We start from the raw sequence: 17,118 nt of genomic DNA, 5'->3' as shown, positions 1-17,118 counted from the left end.
TATAATTTTTTGCTCACCAATTTCTTTGCTCTTTATTATAGGGTAACTATGTACGAAAAGGACAATTTTATGTCTTCTGAAAACCTTGGAATTGTCTTTGGACCAACATTAATGCGGCCCCCTGACCAGAACACACTCGTCACCTTGAATGACATGAGGTATCAGAAATTAATCGTGCAGCTCTTAATCGAAAACGAAGATGTTTTGTTCTGAACAGATGCGGTGCATCAACCTCTGCTGTAGCCGCTTTGGAAATGATTCAATTGAAGTACTGCAAATGCTTCTTGTTAAGGATGATCAGCTGGTCTTAATGTTCTGCAGTTCTGCAGATGAATGCAAATGATGTTTCTCTGTCTTATAGACAGATCTCTGTTTGTAAGGGTCAGGCAAAGCCTTCTGTCCTGTATCTTTAAATATCAATCACACAATAGGTTATACGTTGTGAGCATTGCTTCCATTTTGCACTAAATCCATATTTGTGTCTTTGCATCATTTCTCTGCTCTGGGTGGAGAGGTGCACACATATGTACACAAATAAAATTGTATTTTAGTAAGAGACATATATGTGGGGAAAAATTAAAACATACTTGATTGTGTTGTACACCTCCTACAATGCTAGGATCGCATATTTCCCCAAGAACTTTATACACGTGACCCTTTTCACAAATAATTAACTCATGAGTAAATTCAAAGACTGATTTGAATTGAAGTAAAGTCAGCTATTCATAACATGATTCTAAATGAACATTTTGAACGGCAGCCAAAAAAGGTTCATGAATAATATTTACTTAAGGAAGTGAGCAGTTATTCAAACGGTTTCTTCTTAAAATACATTTGAGAGCGACTCAATATCACGAGGAGGAAACTGACCATTTGGATGACCAGATCCACCCTGTCAGTAAATGTTAAACCCTGTTTCATGCACCTCACTGCAAAAATAAGAAAGTTAGCATCATTTTATTTGTTGGACACACATGTCCCTTAAAACTCCAGTGGCATATAAATATGGATTATCATATTCAAATGACTCCCTCTCATGTGGAGCAAGTAGTTTTGAAAATACACCTGTAGTGCAAAGGCAGTAATGACACATTAGCCAACTAATTCTGGAGCAAAAGGAGGTTGTCCTCATGGATAAAACTTAAATTTTGCTAATGACTTGGAGACTCCCTAGACTTTGGGGAGGTCCACATTCCAATCCTGTACAATCAAGAACATCAGCCTCATGTTTGTTTTTAGTTAAAGCTGAAATTTGGAATCAGGTCAGTTTGCTAAAGCCTGGTATTTAAACAAGCATATTGTGTAAAATATACAATAAAATGTGACATAATTATATATTTAAAACAAAGAGGAACAAAACCAAAAAACAAAAACAATAAGTGTTAAAAGTACATTTTATGAGCCAGTTTGTGGACAAAAAAATACACAGGGAGTGCTTTGCCTTTTGTGTGTTATTTCTCTTAATTTAATTTACTTACCTAAATTAGGTGATTACATTTTTTGAATGTAGTATGTCATGATTCTTTATATATTAGATGCATACTTGGTACCTACTGCATATTTTGTATCAGGCTAAAAGTAACCCAGACATCTTTCCAGAAAATACAGCAACCAAAGTGTTATATTAATAAGGATTTTGAAAATGTTCTATCAAACTCTGATCCTTTAAGAAGTACTACTTCATTTTATTAGCTCTATTACCTGCAGTGTGGTATTAGGTTTACAAGCACTTACAAGGATAGGCTTATTATTTACAGTACAGCCTTATTCTTTAATGCTGTACATTATTCACCTGGAAAAGCACCAACACACAAATCATGGTATTGTCCATAAATATGAACATCTACTCCAGTTGTTTGTTCAGCATTCTACAATATTCAACTATTCTTCCAGTCAAGGTCAGTTTATTTAATTGGGTCGAATTATTTTGTAAAACTTGCAAAAGACAGATGAATTGTGAATAGAAATAACAAATGAACAATCTGTCTCTCAAGTTTCAAACTATTAAAGATACAAGGACAGTGGGCAGCCCAGGCCCTGAATTCATATTTAGCACTTTCCTCCTCTTTTGCTTAAGACTGTTTAATCTGCTTGTAAAACAAGGTCTATGGTTCAGATGTCATGTTTCTGTATTTATATAGGTACTTTAAAGAAAAAGTAATATTTTCAGTGATGCATATAAGTGGTGTACATTCCTGAGTGGCAGAAATTAAAGAAGATATAGTTACCAAATATGTATGTTTCCAGTTGCAGACTAATTTATGGTTTGAACCACAATGAAAAAAGGTACAACACAGAATCATTGATTAGTGACACTGTACACGGAGTTTCAAACTGAACATTATGCATTTTAATTTTGTTTTAACAGGATATTTGTATGAAAATATTGTACAAATTCAGCAATGTTATATTTATTGTAGCTTGTTATATTTGTGCAGATAAATGCATTTTGCATGACTCTGTTTACCTTTGTGATTAATGTCAGTAGGTGCCTTTTACTTATTTGACATTTACTCTGAAATGCTATGGAGAGCAACTGGAAAAGAGCTGCATAGGTTAAAAACTGTTCATTTAAACCTCTTGCTTTTTTGTTTGTCATTTACATTCAACCTTTTTATTTGCTATGATTAAGGTACTTACTTTCTACAAAATGTGTGAAAACATAATGTTTGTGAAAAGATTTGGATTTCAGTTTGTAATTTATAAAAAAAAATGTAGATACAATGATTAAATGTGTTTTAAAATGCTATTGTTATATTGTCCTTTGTAAGTGATATTTAATAGGCGATTTACATGTGTATGTGAATGGGAGGTAGAGGATACCTATGTACAGTACATCTCTCTGCATGCACATGCATTGTGTACATCTCTTACATGTGTACCAATATCAGTATCTCTTGAGATATTGTTCTTCCACTTGGAATGGGAATTCCTCAGCACAGGTTCTTGGTCGTTGTGGCCTGCCCTCTGCCCTGGCCGCTGATCCATTGAGCTAATGAAGGCAATGTGGTTTATGGAATTAATCTACGTAAGTGACAGTGTGGACACTGTAAATGAAAGTTACAGGAGTCACAAGCTTTCCTTGAAAACTTAGGAAAATAAACATGCCCCTCTATGGAATAGACACTAACACACACAGTGAAAATGCACCGTATCCTAACGGGTTCGGGGTCAGATTAATTAAGGCAGAACGATTGGAGGTGGGGTATGTGTTGCACGTTTCACCCCACTCATTACACCTTGTCTGCCCAACATCATGGTATCCCAGAACAGATCATTATCCCATCTCCAAAGCCATGCAACAGATCTTAATGTGTGCCCCAGTCCGAAGTTCAGTGGGACACCAAGTATTATTAATTAGTCACTCATGTAGAAAGACTGGGAAGGGAATATTTGTTCCACAAATTAATTTCTGTAGTGATGACTGCCAAAAATGGTATGCCATTGCTGCCATTGTTTTAAGCAGCTTTTGAGAAATTATATATATATATATATATATGGACTTATTGTTGATGTCATTAATACAATTACACAAAAACACTTGTTATTGTGATTTATTTATTTTTACATGAGTTACTATATTCTTAATATAAAAAATGGTAAATAGTTTATATACATTTTTGATACCCGTAATAGATTTCCAGCAGCATTGATAGAGTGAAGGCATTTATGTAAGTCACATTTACATTTTTACAAATGGCTGAAGAACCACTTGTCCTATTCTGATGAAACTTGGTAAGAATGTTATTGGAAGTATCAGAATCTTATATTTTATATGTTTTTATATGCTTTTATTTTTCTTCTATGTTGGCACGGTTTGGAATAAAAAAAAAATATATAATCTACTATATCGTATAACCCATATATAATTCTACACGTCATGGTGCTAAACTTCATAATGTCACCAAAATGGCTCTATCCTTTTATTAACAGCTGTAGTAAGGTTTGTGTATGCCACAGATATACTTGTTTTCTATGTAATACCACAGGAATATGTCATGGACTGTAAATGCACCAGAAGATAAGAAATTGAACATAGCTATGCCTTGAACCTTCTACAAACCTCTTTGGTTTCAATCCTTTCTGTAGATCTCAGGCAGAATGCCCAGTTTCACTGCAGGATGTGCGGATAACATTTTGGCACTGAAGCAAGTTTCTATATTCTGCAGCTAATTCTCACTGGTAACACAACACAAAATAATACAGTTTGTGTAGTTCCTAACATTCAAGACGTAGGCATCAAAGCTTGTGCACACTGCACTGTTTGCTAAATGTTTACTCTTTTAAAACATGTTGCTGTGTATCATGGGTAGTTTTCCGAGCATGTTGCTTTCTCAGCAGCTGCAAAAGCTTTGTGCATTTGAGCCTACTTCCCACATTTTATGCACTTTCCAAACTAAGTTAAAGTATATTTTCATCTTTATGTAATATCTTCTGTTTCAAGTTCCAATTTGTGTATCCATATAATGCTTAATGTAACATAAATGTAAAAGAGGTTGGACATGAACTGCATGACCACTGCAGGAGTCAATCTAGTTTGCACAGGCAGTCATAGAGAATCCATTGTGTTCAACTTCTCTCTTCCTAATAAATATTCTGCCAGATCAAGAAGACTGATGGGTTTTCATTACATTGAAGCTTAAATTCAGTAGATGATGGTCTAGATATTATTTTTACTTTTTTTTTTTTTTAAAAAGTATAATATATATATATATATATATATATATATATATATATATATATATATATTGTGAGCGAGCTTGCCACTCACTCAGGTTCATTGCCCCTTTAATAACTGACCCAGCACAGAGAAATGGAGTTTTCAGCGCGCGGTTGCGCTATTTTTAATAATACACAAATCAAAACACACAAAAACAAATAAACACCTAGCTCTTATCGAGCACTAACTACACACACAGGAACCTAACTAACACAGGACAGCTAAGCCGTTTACCTGCCCCAAAACTTAATTAAACCACACAGGTTTGCACTATACCTTTTCACCCGACTGCTCGGAAGCAGAGCACCTATCCTGCTTCCTTCTACTCAGCAGCCTTGAGCACACTGGCTTCACTCCTTAAATACCCTGCACCTGGTCCTAATTTAATAACAACCACCAGGTGCAGGGGATAATTAAACAATAAAACAATTAACCAATTTAAATTAAACAATAAACAAATACAATTGAACTAAAACCAGTGTGCATTTTCACATGTTTTCTGTGCAGGGAGGTTTTAACCCCCTCCCTGCTGTCTCACAATATATATATATATATATATATATATATATATATATATATATATATATATATATATATATATATTACTGTGAAGTTCCTTAGTGCTAAGTTAATAATGAAAAACACATTATGCAGGTCTTGTAATAAAGAAAAACATTCCTTTCTTTGATGGTGACTAATGATCCAATGATCCCTCAGCTGTATCACAGATACAATAAAACAGTGAATACCAGACTTAGAAAGCGTTTTCAAGCCTTACAGAACAGATGCTCAGTCTTACAAATTGTGTGATTCTTTTTTCCTCTTATAACTTCCCTTATACAAGTTCCCTATAGTAAAAGCATAGCTGTGTGTGATAAAGCACAGTAAAATCCTCATGCAGCATAGGTAAGCACAGTAAAGCCCAGAAAGATAAGATAAACAGAATAAAAACAGGACAAACCATAGTAAACGATGGGAAATACGTAGCATAACTACGTAGCATAAGGGAAAAGTGCAAATTCACAGTGCAAATTAACTGTTTCATTCAGTTCCTTTTAATTTGTACTTTAAGTTTTCATTTATAAGTTTTCATACGGAACTCAAAAGATATGTTCCTCTGTAGAAGAACCTTATGTGTGACTACAGAGGGAGGAAGATGACATTGTAAATATTTGCATTAACACAGCTGGCGTGAGCAATACGTTTTATAAGGAATCGTTTATCTGCCAATCTATATCTAGAATGCATACTGTATTAAAAGAAGCCACTGTTTACACTTCCTGTTAAAAAGGTTTACTTTTACTACAATACAGAACTCTAAACATACATACTTCAAACATACATTGTTACTTCCTATAAAATTCTATATAATAGAAATAGGGTATTGAAAAAAAAATGTTAGAAACACCAATAGGACACTTTTGTACTCGTAGGCAGCCTTTCATATGACTGATTAATTCATAAAGCAAATTCTGCCCTGAAAGTGTTTCTGTCAGAATTGGTAAGACAGCAGACCTCATAGGAGGTAGTGTGGTCCAGTGGTTAATGCCCAGAGCTTGTAAGGAGATGCTCTCCGGTTCAAATCCCACCTCTGCCACTGACTGATTCACTGTGTGACCCTGAGCAAGTCACATAACCTCCTTGTGCTCCATCCTGCAGATGAGATGTTAAATCAATGTCCTATTGTAAGTGTCTCTGCATATAATGCACAGCTCGCAGCCTACCTCTGTAAAGCTCTTTGTGATGGTGGTCCACTATGAAAGGCACTATATAAAAATAAAGATATTATTATTATTATAGAGCACTGATAGTTGGAGTTTGGTTGGCAGATGCTTTCATATCCAAGACCTCATTAGTGATGTTTCTGGAAGAACAGTCTCCAAAGTGACTCTATTGACCATTCTAGCGAACAGCCGCAGATTGCAACCCTCATTACCTCCTTACTGTACCTGATTTAATTAAAGGATGTAACCATTGAGGGATGGTCAGGTATCCCTCCAGAAATACACCTTGCAGATTGGTAAGACATGGAATAATGTTACTGGAAATAAGCAGGTCGGCAAATTACCCCTGAGGGAAATCATCAGAGGTAAAGAGTGGCTGTGTTTAGATCATAAATAGACACAAATAGATAAAGAACAAAAAAACGACAGAAAGGTGTCATGTAAAAAAGAACTAGAGCAAGAATATGTGGTATTCCCCTGTCAGTAAGCCAGTGGAGAAAATAGACCCATAAAGACAGGAATACCTCTCTGAATGTCTGCTTAATAACAATTGCAAAGAAAATTGAAAGGCTGTAGCCTTCGCTTCAGGTACATCAAAATCTATTGAAGGCAATGGTGTTTGCAATAGATATTCATGAAACATCTTCAAGCTACAAAGTTCAATTATCTTAAGGCCATTATATATATATATATATATATATATATATATATATATATATATATATATATATATATATATATATATATTGTAAGATAGCAGGCAGGGGGTTAATATCCTCCCTGCATGAAAACCATGTGCAAATTGTTTTATTGCTTTGTTAATTGTTTTATTAGTAATGATCCCCTGCACCTGGCTATCACTGAGCCAGTTGCAGGGTATTTAAAGAAAGCAGCCAGTCTGTTCAGGGTTGCTGTGTGGAGAGCTTGCTTGTTTGTGTGCACAAGCGTATTACAAAAGGAAAGGTAATGTAAACCTTTTTATTTTAATATATATATATATATGCATGTACAGTGCCTATAGAAAGTCTACACCCCCTTTCAAAAGGAGACTGATCAGAGAGGCTACCAAGAGGCCAATGGCAACTTTGCAAGAGCTACAGGCTTTTATGGCCAAGACTGGTCAAAGTGTGCATGTGACAACAATATCTCAAGTACTCCACAAATCTGGCCTGTATGGTAGGGTGGCAAGAAGGAAGCCATTACTCAAGAAAGCTCACCTCGAATCCAGTTTGAAGTATGCAAAAAAACTCAGGAGATTCTGTAGCCATCTGGCAAAAAGTTTTGTGGTCTGACGAAACTAAAATGGAACTTTTTGGCCTAAATGCAAAGCGTTATGTTTGGCGCAAACCCAACACAGTGCATCACCCAAAGAACACCATCCCTACTGTGCAGCATGGTGGTGGCAGCATCATGTTATGGGGATGTTTCTCATCGGCAGGGACTGGGGCATTTGTCAGGATAGAAGGGAAAATGAATGGAGCAAAGTACAGAGAAGTCCTTGAGGAAAACCTGCTGCCCTCTGCAAGAAGGCTGAAAATGGGACGGAAGTTCACCTTTCAGCATGACAACGACCCAAAGCACACAGCCAAAGCTACACTGGAGTGGCTAAGGAACAAAAAGGTAAATGTCCTTGAGTGGCCCAGTCAGAGCCCCGACCTAAATCCAATCAAATGTGTGGCATGACTTGAAGATTGCTGTCCATCAACGCTCCCCAAGAAACTTAACAGAGCTTGAACAGTTTTGTAAAGAATTATTACTTGTTCTGTGATCCTTGAAATGTATTTTTGTTTACGACTGTAAGTTGCCCTGGATAAGGGTGTCTGCTAAGAAATAAATAATAATAATATAAGCACTGTGTATATAGATATTGTAACATGCGCCATCACTCGCGGTCATTCGTTTGCCCCTTTTAATAATTGACCCAGATGCAGGAAAGTTTAGCGCTTCTGCACACTTTTAATACATAGAAACATAAAATGAACAAACAAAAGCTTAGCTCTTACTACACATACAGCAGGTCCCGGACTGATTTGCAGGACAGCTAAGCTGTTTATCTGCCATAAAACACAAAAACAATACACAAACAAACACTTTGCAGTACTACGTTTGCAAAGCGTGATTACCTTTTGAATACCTTTCTCTCTATACGGTTCACAACAGGGCTGCTGACAAAGGAAGAGCCTGGAAGAGACTGACTGCTTTCTTTAAATACCCTGCACCTGGCTCTAATTTACAGTAACAACCAGGTGCAGTGATAACAAAACAATAATTAAATTAACAAATAATAATGCAATAAACACACTTTTTTTAAGCAGGGAGGATATTTCATACTATATTTCTTAGCAGACACCCTTATCCAGGGTGACTTACAATTCTTACAAGATATCACATTATTTCGCATTATACACAATACAGATATCACTTTTTTTTACATACAATTACCCATTTATACAGTTGGGTGTTTACTGGAGCAATCTAGGTAAAGTATCTTGCTGAAGGGTACAGCAGCAGTGTCCTAATATATACATGTACACTGCTGTGCAAAAGTCTTAGACATGTTGCATTTTTCTACTCGGATGCATTATGAGCATCAACAATTTACTCAAAGCCTCCACTAGTGTTTTCTACTTAACAATGTTGAATTGCATAAAGAAGGAAAAACATTGAGTGAAATAGCTTGCATCACTTGATTTTCAAGGTGTGGTATCCGAAGTATAATCAACAAGTACAGAGAAACATCATCTGTAATTGACAAACCCAGGAGTGGAATACCCAAAAAGCTGCAATACTTGAAGATAATATTCTTAAGGAATAGAAAGACAAGCGTTGAATTGACAACAGAACTGGCAGACAGCACAGGTGTCGTCGTCCATCCATCAAAAGTCCAAAGCACCTTTGACCATTGTTCCATAGTCCAATTGCTGTGTTCTTGTGCATATTTTAGCCTTTTAGTCTTGTTCCCCTTTCTTAACAGAGGTATTCTTACTGCAACACATCCTTTAAGTCAGTATTTCAAGAGTGACCTTCGTACTGTTGATTTGATGGACAACGACACCTGTGCCTTATGCTTGTCTTCTTTCTATTCCTTAAGGATATTATCTTCAAGTACTGCTCATCCTTGTTAGACAGCTTTTTGGGTCATAATGCATCAGACTAGAAAAATGCAAGACTTTTGCACAGCAGTGTGTATATATATATATATGTGTGTGTGTGTGTGTGTGTGTGTGTGTATTGAGTACTTATTAAACAGTTCTTCAGTTAGTCCAGCACTTTATTTAATATTTCATTGATTGACATTGGCATTGGAATTGCTGCTGCCACTAAATATTACCTTTAAAGTATACCTTTGGTATTGTATTGACGCTTTGTATACTTTATCAATAAGCATATGAACAACACAAAAAACACAGGACATTGGAAACGGTGTGTTACAGCGGCCTCAGGAATACAGTTTGACGGTGTATTGCAGGTCCCCTAAAAGGTTAGTTGTCGCGTGTATTATTTTAATGCTGCATCATTATTAGTCTCTTGCATTACAGAGCGCAAAAGGTTGTTGTGTAGAAACAGATATCTGCTCACCCTTTATTATCACATTTACATGGGCAACGTCGTCACCTCCCTAATGTGTGAGCTGAAGGACAGGTTAAACCACCTGTAGCAGAAGACACAGGTGAATTATTAACCAATCACGTGCTAAAAGTGAGAAATCCCACAAGTGTAGGTATACTATTGTCTGCCAGTTTGCATTTGATACTGCCGTTTACAGCAGCCTGCCCGTGAGAACAACTGGAAAGTCGTATTTTCGGGGCGCATATATAAAACGCTTCTTGTAATTTCTATGAAAGAATTGCCTTTCAAAAACAATTATTCTTAAAAAAAAAAAAAACAAGCGCATGACGGGTTAAACACTTTGGTGTTGAATTATAAAAGGTCTGGACCTGGATCTGCGTCACGTTTTAACAACAAAAGACATTGGGAAAGAAGTAACTATGTAGTGAAAACTGACTGGAAAAATCAAACCTGCCTCTGTTTTGTTTTAATTTGTACTGTAGCTCCCGTTTAAAGTGACCGTGTACAGAAGCTTGCTCCAGTCTGTCGCTTTAACGAGGTAAGCATGCCCAGTATTTTCGAGATTAATTATAGCCTCATAGGAATAAACTGAGCTGTTATATTGTTTTTATGGATTACAGTAGTGCTCAATTTAGATATATTATTGATTATATTATAGAATTAAATTAATGTAACTTTGTGTCGCTTTTGTTAAAAACGAGGCTTGGACAACTACAAACTACGTTTTTGTTGTTTTTTTTGCTAACTTCCCAAGGCTAAATATAATTGCCCTTTTGTAATATTATTCAATTGTTGCGTCTGGTATGAGAAATGTAATGAATCTCCTGAGTTATTTTATTTGAAGCTTTTCGACATTAAGGGATTTGTACAATTACTGTAGTCTACACCTTCTTGGTTTTTTAATTAAACTCCATTTGTGTTAAGTATATGCACCACTGAAAATTAAATCGAGTGTTTAACAACATTATGCTTGGTAGTTACCATTGGTAGTTCATGAATGGCAAATGGTACTTTTATACCATTATAATACCTCTTCCAGTTGTATGCATTACCCTTGAAAATTTGTTCGGATATTGCATTTTTTTCTTAGATTGAACTGCTTAAAAAAATATTATTAGTAGTAGCCGTTTACAGCCCTATAGATATTATATCATGGAGTTTATTATGTACAGCTGTAAGATTATAAGGTTTATTATGTACAGATCACGGGGGTGGGGGGCATCTTAACTGACTTCACCACAGCACACAAACGTAGTAGAAATGGTGAAAACAGGAAAATTTTATATATTACCAGCAACTTGGCAACACACTGGCAGACTTCTGTGACATGGATAAATGACTTTATCCATGTCAGTATCCAATTCCACCAGAAGCTTATTATACACGCTTTGGTGGCGGTGTTGTTTATATTATTCATTATAGCTTTGGAGAAGTGAACCTTACTTTTGAGATGGGCTAACATTGATTCATATATATTTCTTTTTTTTTGACAAAAGGTAAAACTAAGCGCCTCAGAGGGAAATGGCCGAAACTAAAAGTTGGTGGAAATCCGTGACATTACGAAAGAAAACCAAAGATAGTGCAGCTCAGCAGGATAGCAGTCAAGAACACCAAGCCTCTCATGACAAAACAGCAATTACAACAGATTCGAACAGCTGTCAGGAAAGCAAACACACCGGCTTAATACTAGCAGGCACTGAATACACCGAACACAAGTTCGAAAATGGATTTAACGAGAAAACATCGAGAAGGAATTTGAAAATTTCTCGATCTGGGCGCTTCAAGGAAAAGCGGTGGGTGCGCGCAGGGTTACCCGAGAGCAGCAATTTTTATGAAGACAATAATAACGCTTCTGTTAGTGAAGAACTGCACTGAAATCTATCAACTGGAATTCAAGTGTCAATTAATAATGCCTTAAATATTTTACACAATTATAAAATATTTATTTGTGGTAATGCAGGATGTTTTGCACAAAGGTTGTTTTTTATAGCGGCCTATTTTTTCCTTAGTTTTTTTTTTTTTGGGGGGGGGGGGGGGGGCATTGTACGCAATGTATGAAATTATTGCCCCTGATTTTGAACTTGTGAGCCCATCAAATGCAAATTTTGCTATTTGCATTTTTTAACAATTTCAAAAATTGTGGAGCGGCTGAATTTATTAAATCATTGTAATATTGTGTATGTACAGATAACTTAGTTCCGGAGTAAAGTTTGCCTGAATATTAATTGAAGTATTTTGAAGGATTTCAAATAAAAGTTTTGCAGCTTTGAATTATTCTTTGTATGAATTTGACAGCCAAGCAAAATTGCACTAGATTCTTAAAGTTTTACTGGTATATTAGTTAATGTTCAAATGACACACTCCCAAGAACACATATCTGCTGAATCCAGTCAATTCAAGATCGACCTTTGAAAGTACAGTAAACTCCTGTAGGGACTGTTGCCAAGCATTCTCATTGCTTTCACTGGAACCATTTAAAAACATAACTTTTCAATAGCAATTGTCACATAAACGGCATTCTTTTAATGTACAACAAATTACAGTTGGCAAATAAAGTGCACTTGCAGCACATTTGAGGTTTTTCATGTGACATCAGCCCAGCTCTGTGGTTGTAGTCGCAGGAATTAGAAAGATGTAATGATACGTGCCAGATACTACTTGGAATCTGTGACCCATATTGTGCATCCCCTGGTGAGTGAGCACCATTCTAGTTTCTGTTTTCCTTTTAAGAAAACTTACTTTCATGTTACCAATTAAGAAAATGTAGATTTCTAACAGTTTGTTTCATACAGTATGAATATGAATTATACAAGAGTCAGGGGCAGATAGGTAAGTGATCCTGCTTCAAATATAACATTAGCTGTATAAGTAACATTATAAAGGTAGTATTGTTTTAATTAGGTGATCTGCTGTTTGTGATTAGTACCAGGTGAGTGTGGTTAAATTGAATAGAGGTTGATTTGCAATTTGATTGGTTTCCACACAGCGTTTTGTAGTTGTGTGATCCCATTGAAGTGCATTGAAACTATTGTATTACTTAAGTATTGTCTTTAGCGCAGTTTAGCAGCTGTTGCAAAGTGAGGGTGGAGCCTACTTAAGCTGAGTGAATCTACTAGTGGTCAGTCTACAGGTAACTAGAGACAGATAGCCTATTTGTGCACCAGCCAGCCGAAGAGCCTCTCTACCAGAGAGCCGGGAGTCTAGCTGTGGGAGTCTAGCTGTGGGAGACTAGCTGTGGCAGTCTAGCTGTGGCAGTCTAGCTGTGGGAGTCTAGCTGTGGCAGTCCAGCTGTGGCAGTCTAGCTGTGGGAGTCTAGCTGTGGGAGACTAGCTGTGGGAGACTAGCTGTGGGAGTCTAGCTGTGGCAGTCTAGCTGTGGCAGTCTAGCTGTGGGAGTCTAGCTGTGGCAGTCCAGCTGTGGCAGTCTAGCTGTGGGAGTCTAGCTGTGGGAGACTAGCTGTGGCAGTCTAGCTGTGGCAGTCTAGCTGTGGCAGTCTAGCTGTGGCAGTCCAGCGAGGAGAGGCTGTTGGAGAAAATCTGAACCTAGCAGCGCTCTGGAAGACACCAATTACTAGACCGGTCTGTACCCTCCACCCACCTCTACTACTGTACCTATCTTTCTCTCACGTCCCTGTTATTCTGTCCTCTGTCCCGTCCTCTGTCCTCTCTCCGCCGCTGCTCCCCTAACCCCTCCTTATCTCATCCCTCTGCCTGTCCCCCTCCCGCACTCTTTCTGGTGCCCTCTGGAACTGTCACTCTTCTGCTAACAAAGCTGTTTCATCTCTGCCTTTGCCTCCCACCTCTCTCTCTCTCTCAATTTCCTTGCTCTCACTGAAACCTCACTCTCTCCTGATAACACTAACTCCTGCTGCCCTGTCCTCTCTCTACGTCCTGTCCCATACTCTGTGTCTCACTGGACAGGGAGGTGGAACTGGTATTGTCCCTCCTTACCCTTCTGACATCTCCTCACTTTCTGTTAACACCTTTTGAATTTCACGCTGTCCAACTAACCTCTCCCTGTCAACTCCTGTTAATTGTACTGTACCGTCCCCCTGGACCTCTCACTCACTTTCTCGATGAACTCGACTATCTCCTCCCTCCCCTCTCTACCCCAACTGTCCTGTTAGGTGATTTCAATATCCATTTCTCCAACCCCACCCACTCTGCTGGATTCCTTCCTCTCCTTCACTCCATGAACTCTCTCTCTCTTCATCCCCTCCTATGCACAAAGCTGGCAGTCAACTGGAACTCACCTTCTCCAAGGCCTGCTGCCCCTCCACCCTCTATGTCACCCCTCTGGACCTCTCTGATCACTATTTCATCTCTTTTCCTCTGTCTCTCTCCCCCTCTGTCCTTGCCTCCACTGCCCTCTCTCACCTCCCTCCTATCGTATCCTTCTCCCAACTCTGTAGACTGCTACCTCCACCCTCTTCTCCTCCCTCCACTCCCTCTGTCCCCTCACCTCCCCAATCCTGGCTCTCCTCTGTGCTCTGCTCAGCAAGAACCAAACTGCGCTCTGCTGAAAAGAAATGGGAGAGAACCAAACTCCCTGCTGCTCTAGACCTCTACCGCTTCCTCCTTTCCTCCTTCTCTCTCCTCTGCTAAACCATCTTATTTCCAATCTATTCTCCAATCCTCCACTAACAACCCCCGGAAACTATTCTCTATATCCTCCTGATGACTTTGCCTCTTCTTCTCTAAAATCTCTGATGTCCGCAAACACTTTAACACTTCTCCCTCCCCTCCCGCTCCAACCCCAACACCCTCTGTTACCCTAACAATTCACCCTCCTTCTCCTTCTCTCCCCTCTCAGACTCTGACCTCTCCTCCCTCTTCCAGGGCCACAAACCCACCACATGCGCCCTGGACCCCCTCCCCACTCACCTCTTTCAAGCTGCTGCTCCTGCTCTACTCCCCTTCATCTCCTCCCTTCTCAACACCTCTCCTCTCTGGCCTCTGTCCTTCTGCCTTCAAACAAGCCTCTATCACCCCCCTCCTCAAAAAACCTACCCTCGACCCCACCTCCCTCCAGAACTGCCGTCCTGTCTCCCCCTTTCCCTTCCTCTCTAAAAACCCTCAAGCGGGCAGTACACCGCCAGCTCTCTGCTTTCCAGTCTAACTACTCTCTGCTCAACCTTCTCCAATCTGGTTTCCGCTCTGCTCACTCCACTGAAACTGCTCTCCTGTCTGTCACTAACTCGCTAAACTCTGCCTGTGCTGCTTCTCTCTCCTCTGTCCTAATTCTCCTCGATCTCTGCTGCCTTTGACACTGTCAATCACTCTATTCTCCTATCCTCTCTTGCTGACCTGGGAATCTCAGGCACTGCTCTGGCCTGGTTCTCCTCCTACCTCTCCGACTGCAGCTACCAGGTAACCTGGCGCGGCTCAACCTCCACACCTCACCCTCTCTCAACAGGAGTCCCCCAAGGATCAGTCTTGGGTCCTCTCCTGTTCTTTCTCTACACCCGCTCCATTATTATTTGTTAATTTAGCAGACGCCTTTATCCAAGGCGACTTACAGAGACTAGGGTGTGTGAACTATGCATCGGCTCCAGAGTCACTTAAAATGACGTCTCCCCCAAAAGACGGAGCACAAGGAGGTAAGTGACTTGCTCAGGGTCACACAATGAGTCAGTGGCTGAGGTGCGATTTGAACCGGGGACCTCCTGATTACATGCCCTTTTCTTTAACCACTGAACGACACTGCATCCTCAATGGGCCGCCCTCATCGCATCCTATGGTTTCTCACATACCATTTCTGCTGTTGATGCTGTTGATGCTCAGATTTTCCTCTCCTCCCCCTCAATCCCACAATTCACTCCTGTATGTCTACTTGTCTGTCTGCTATCTCCTCCTGGATGCACTAGCATCACCTCAAACTCAGCCTCTGTATATCTGACCTCCTTTTCTTCCCCACCTCATCTTCCCCCTCCTCTGATCTCCACTGGAATCTACCATGCTCTTTCCCTCCTCCTCAGCCAAGAACCTCAGAGTAACCCTGGACCCCTGCCTCTCCTACTCCCAGCACATCTCCACTCTAGCACGCACCTGCCGATTCTGTCTGAGCAACATCCAAAGAATCTGACCCTTTCTCACCAACTACTCCACGCCACTTCTCGTCCAGGCCCTGGTACTCTCCCGTCTGCTGCAGCTTATCCAGAACTCTGCTGCTCGCCTGGTGTTCTCTCTGCCTTGCTTCTCCCACGCTACTCCACTGCACCACTCACTCCACTGGCTCCCGATCACCACTCGCATCCAGTTCAAGACTCTTGTACTCGCCTACCGATGCCTTGACCAGACTGCACCCAGCTACCTCCAGACACTCCTCTCTCCCCACGCAACCTCTCCGCTCCACCTGTACTAGAAGACTGGCCGTACCTCCTCTACACACCCCTGCCTCCAGAGCCCGCTCCTTCTCCACACTCGCCCCGCAGTGGTGGAACAACCTTCCTACAGATATCAGGACTGCCCAGTCCCTGACCACCGTCCAGCGCATCCTCAAGACACACCTCTTCAGACAACACCTGTAAAACTCAACTCTTCCCTTCTGGACAATATAGCACTCTGTCTTTAATGCACTTTATCTTGCACCTATCTGCTCCCTATTTAATTCTGCACTTAACCCAATCTGTAGTATTTTGTATTTCACCTTCACTCGTATCTAACCTTGATGTAACTATCAACATCCTGATGTAACTATTCTGCTCTTGAACTGCCCCGATATCAAATCATACTGTGTTTTGTATTTGCTCTTATTAGGACTGAAGTCTTTGTATTTTGTATCTTGCTCTTAATTGTACTGTAATTCTTGATATGTATTTATTTTTTTGTCTACAACTGTAAGTCGCCCTGGGTAAGGGCGTCTGCTAAGAAATAAATAATAGTAATATATACAGTTTCTGTGTTTGAATGTTAAATAGACTGACAATTGACGTGTTATAGAAAAGTATCATAACTTTGTATAGGGATAAAAAAGAAAAATAAAACTTTTGTTCTCTGAAGCGTCAGTAACTGGAATCTGTAGATTGTTTGTTCCTGTAAAATGAACTTCAGCGAGTGACGGCTAAACGGTTAAGATAAGAGACTGTAAGGACGGTGCTGTGCA

General features: G+C 39.5%; 1 protein-coding gene across 3 annotated transcripts in view; it reads left to right on the top strand.

Moving 5' to 3' along the window:
• The window catches only part of LOC117394657 (beta-chimaerin), a 115,504-nt gene extending 112,757 nt beyond the window's left edge, over positions 1 to 2,747 (top strand). For all 3 annotated transcript variants that reach the window (XM_033993050.3, XM_033993049.3, XM_033993051.3), the window contains one exon: positions 42 to 2,747. In XM_033993050.3, coding sequence (XP_033848941.1) covers positions 42 to 213 — 172 coding nt within the window. In that variant the 3' untranslated portion in view covers positions 214 to 2,747. The remainder of the gene's footprint in view (positions 1 to 41) is intronic.
• The last annotated feature ends 14,371 nt before the right edge of the window (positions 2,748 to 17,118 follow it).

Source organism: Acipenser ruthenus, chromosome 3 (assembly GCF_902713425.1).
Source record: "Acipenser ruthenus chromosome 3, fAciRut3.2 maternal haplotype, whole genome shotgun sequence".
NCBI lineage: Eukaryota > Metazoa > Chordata > Actinopteri > Acipenseriformes > Acipenseridae > Acipenser > Acipenser ruthenus.
This window is presented reverse-complemented; position numbering and strand designations above follow the sequence as displayed.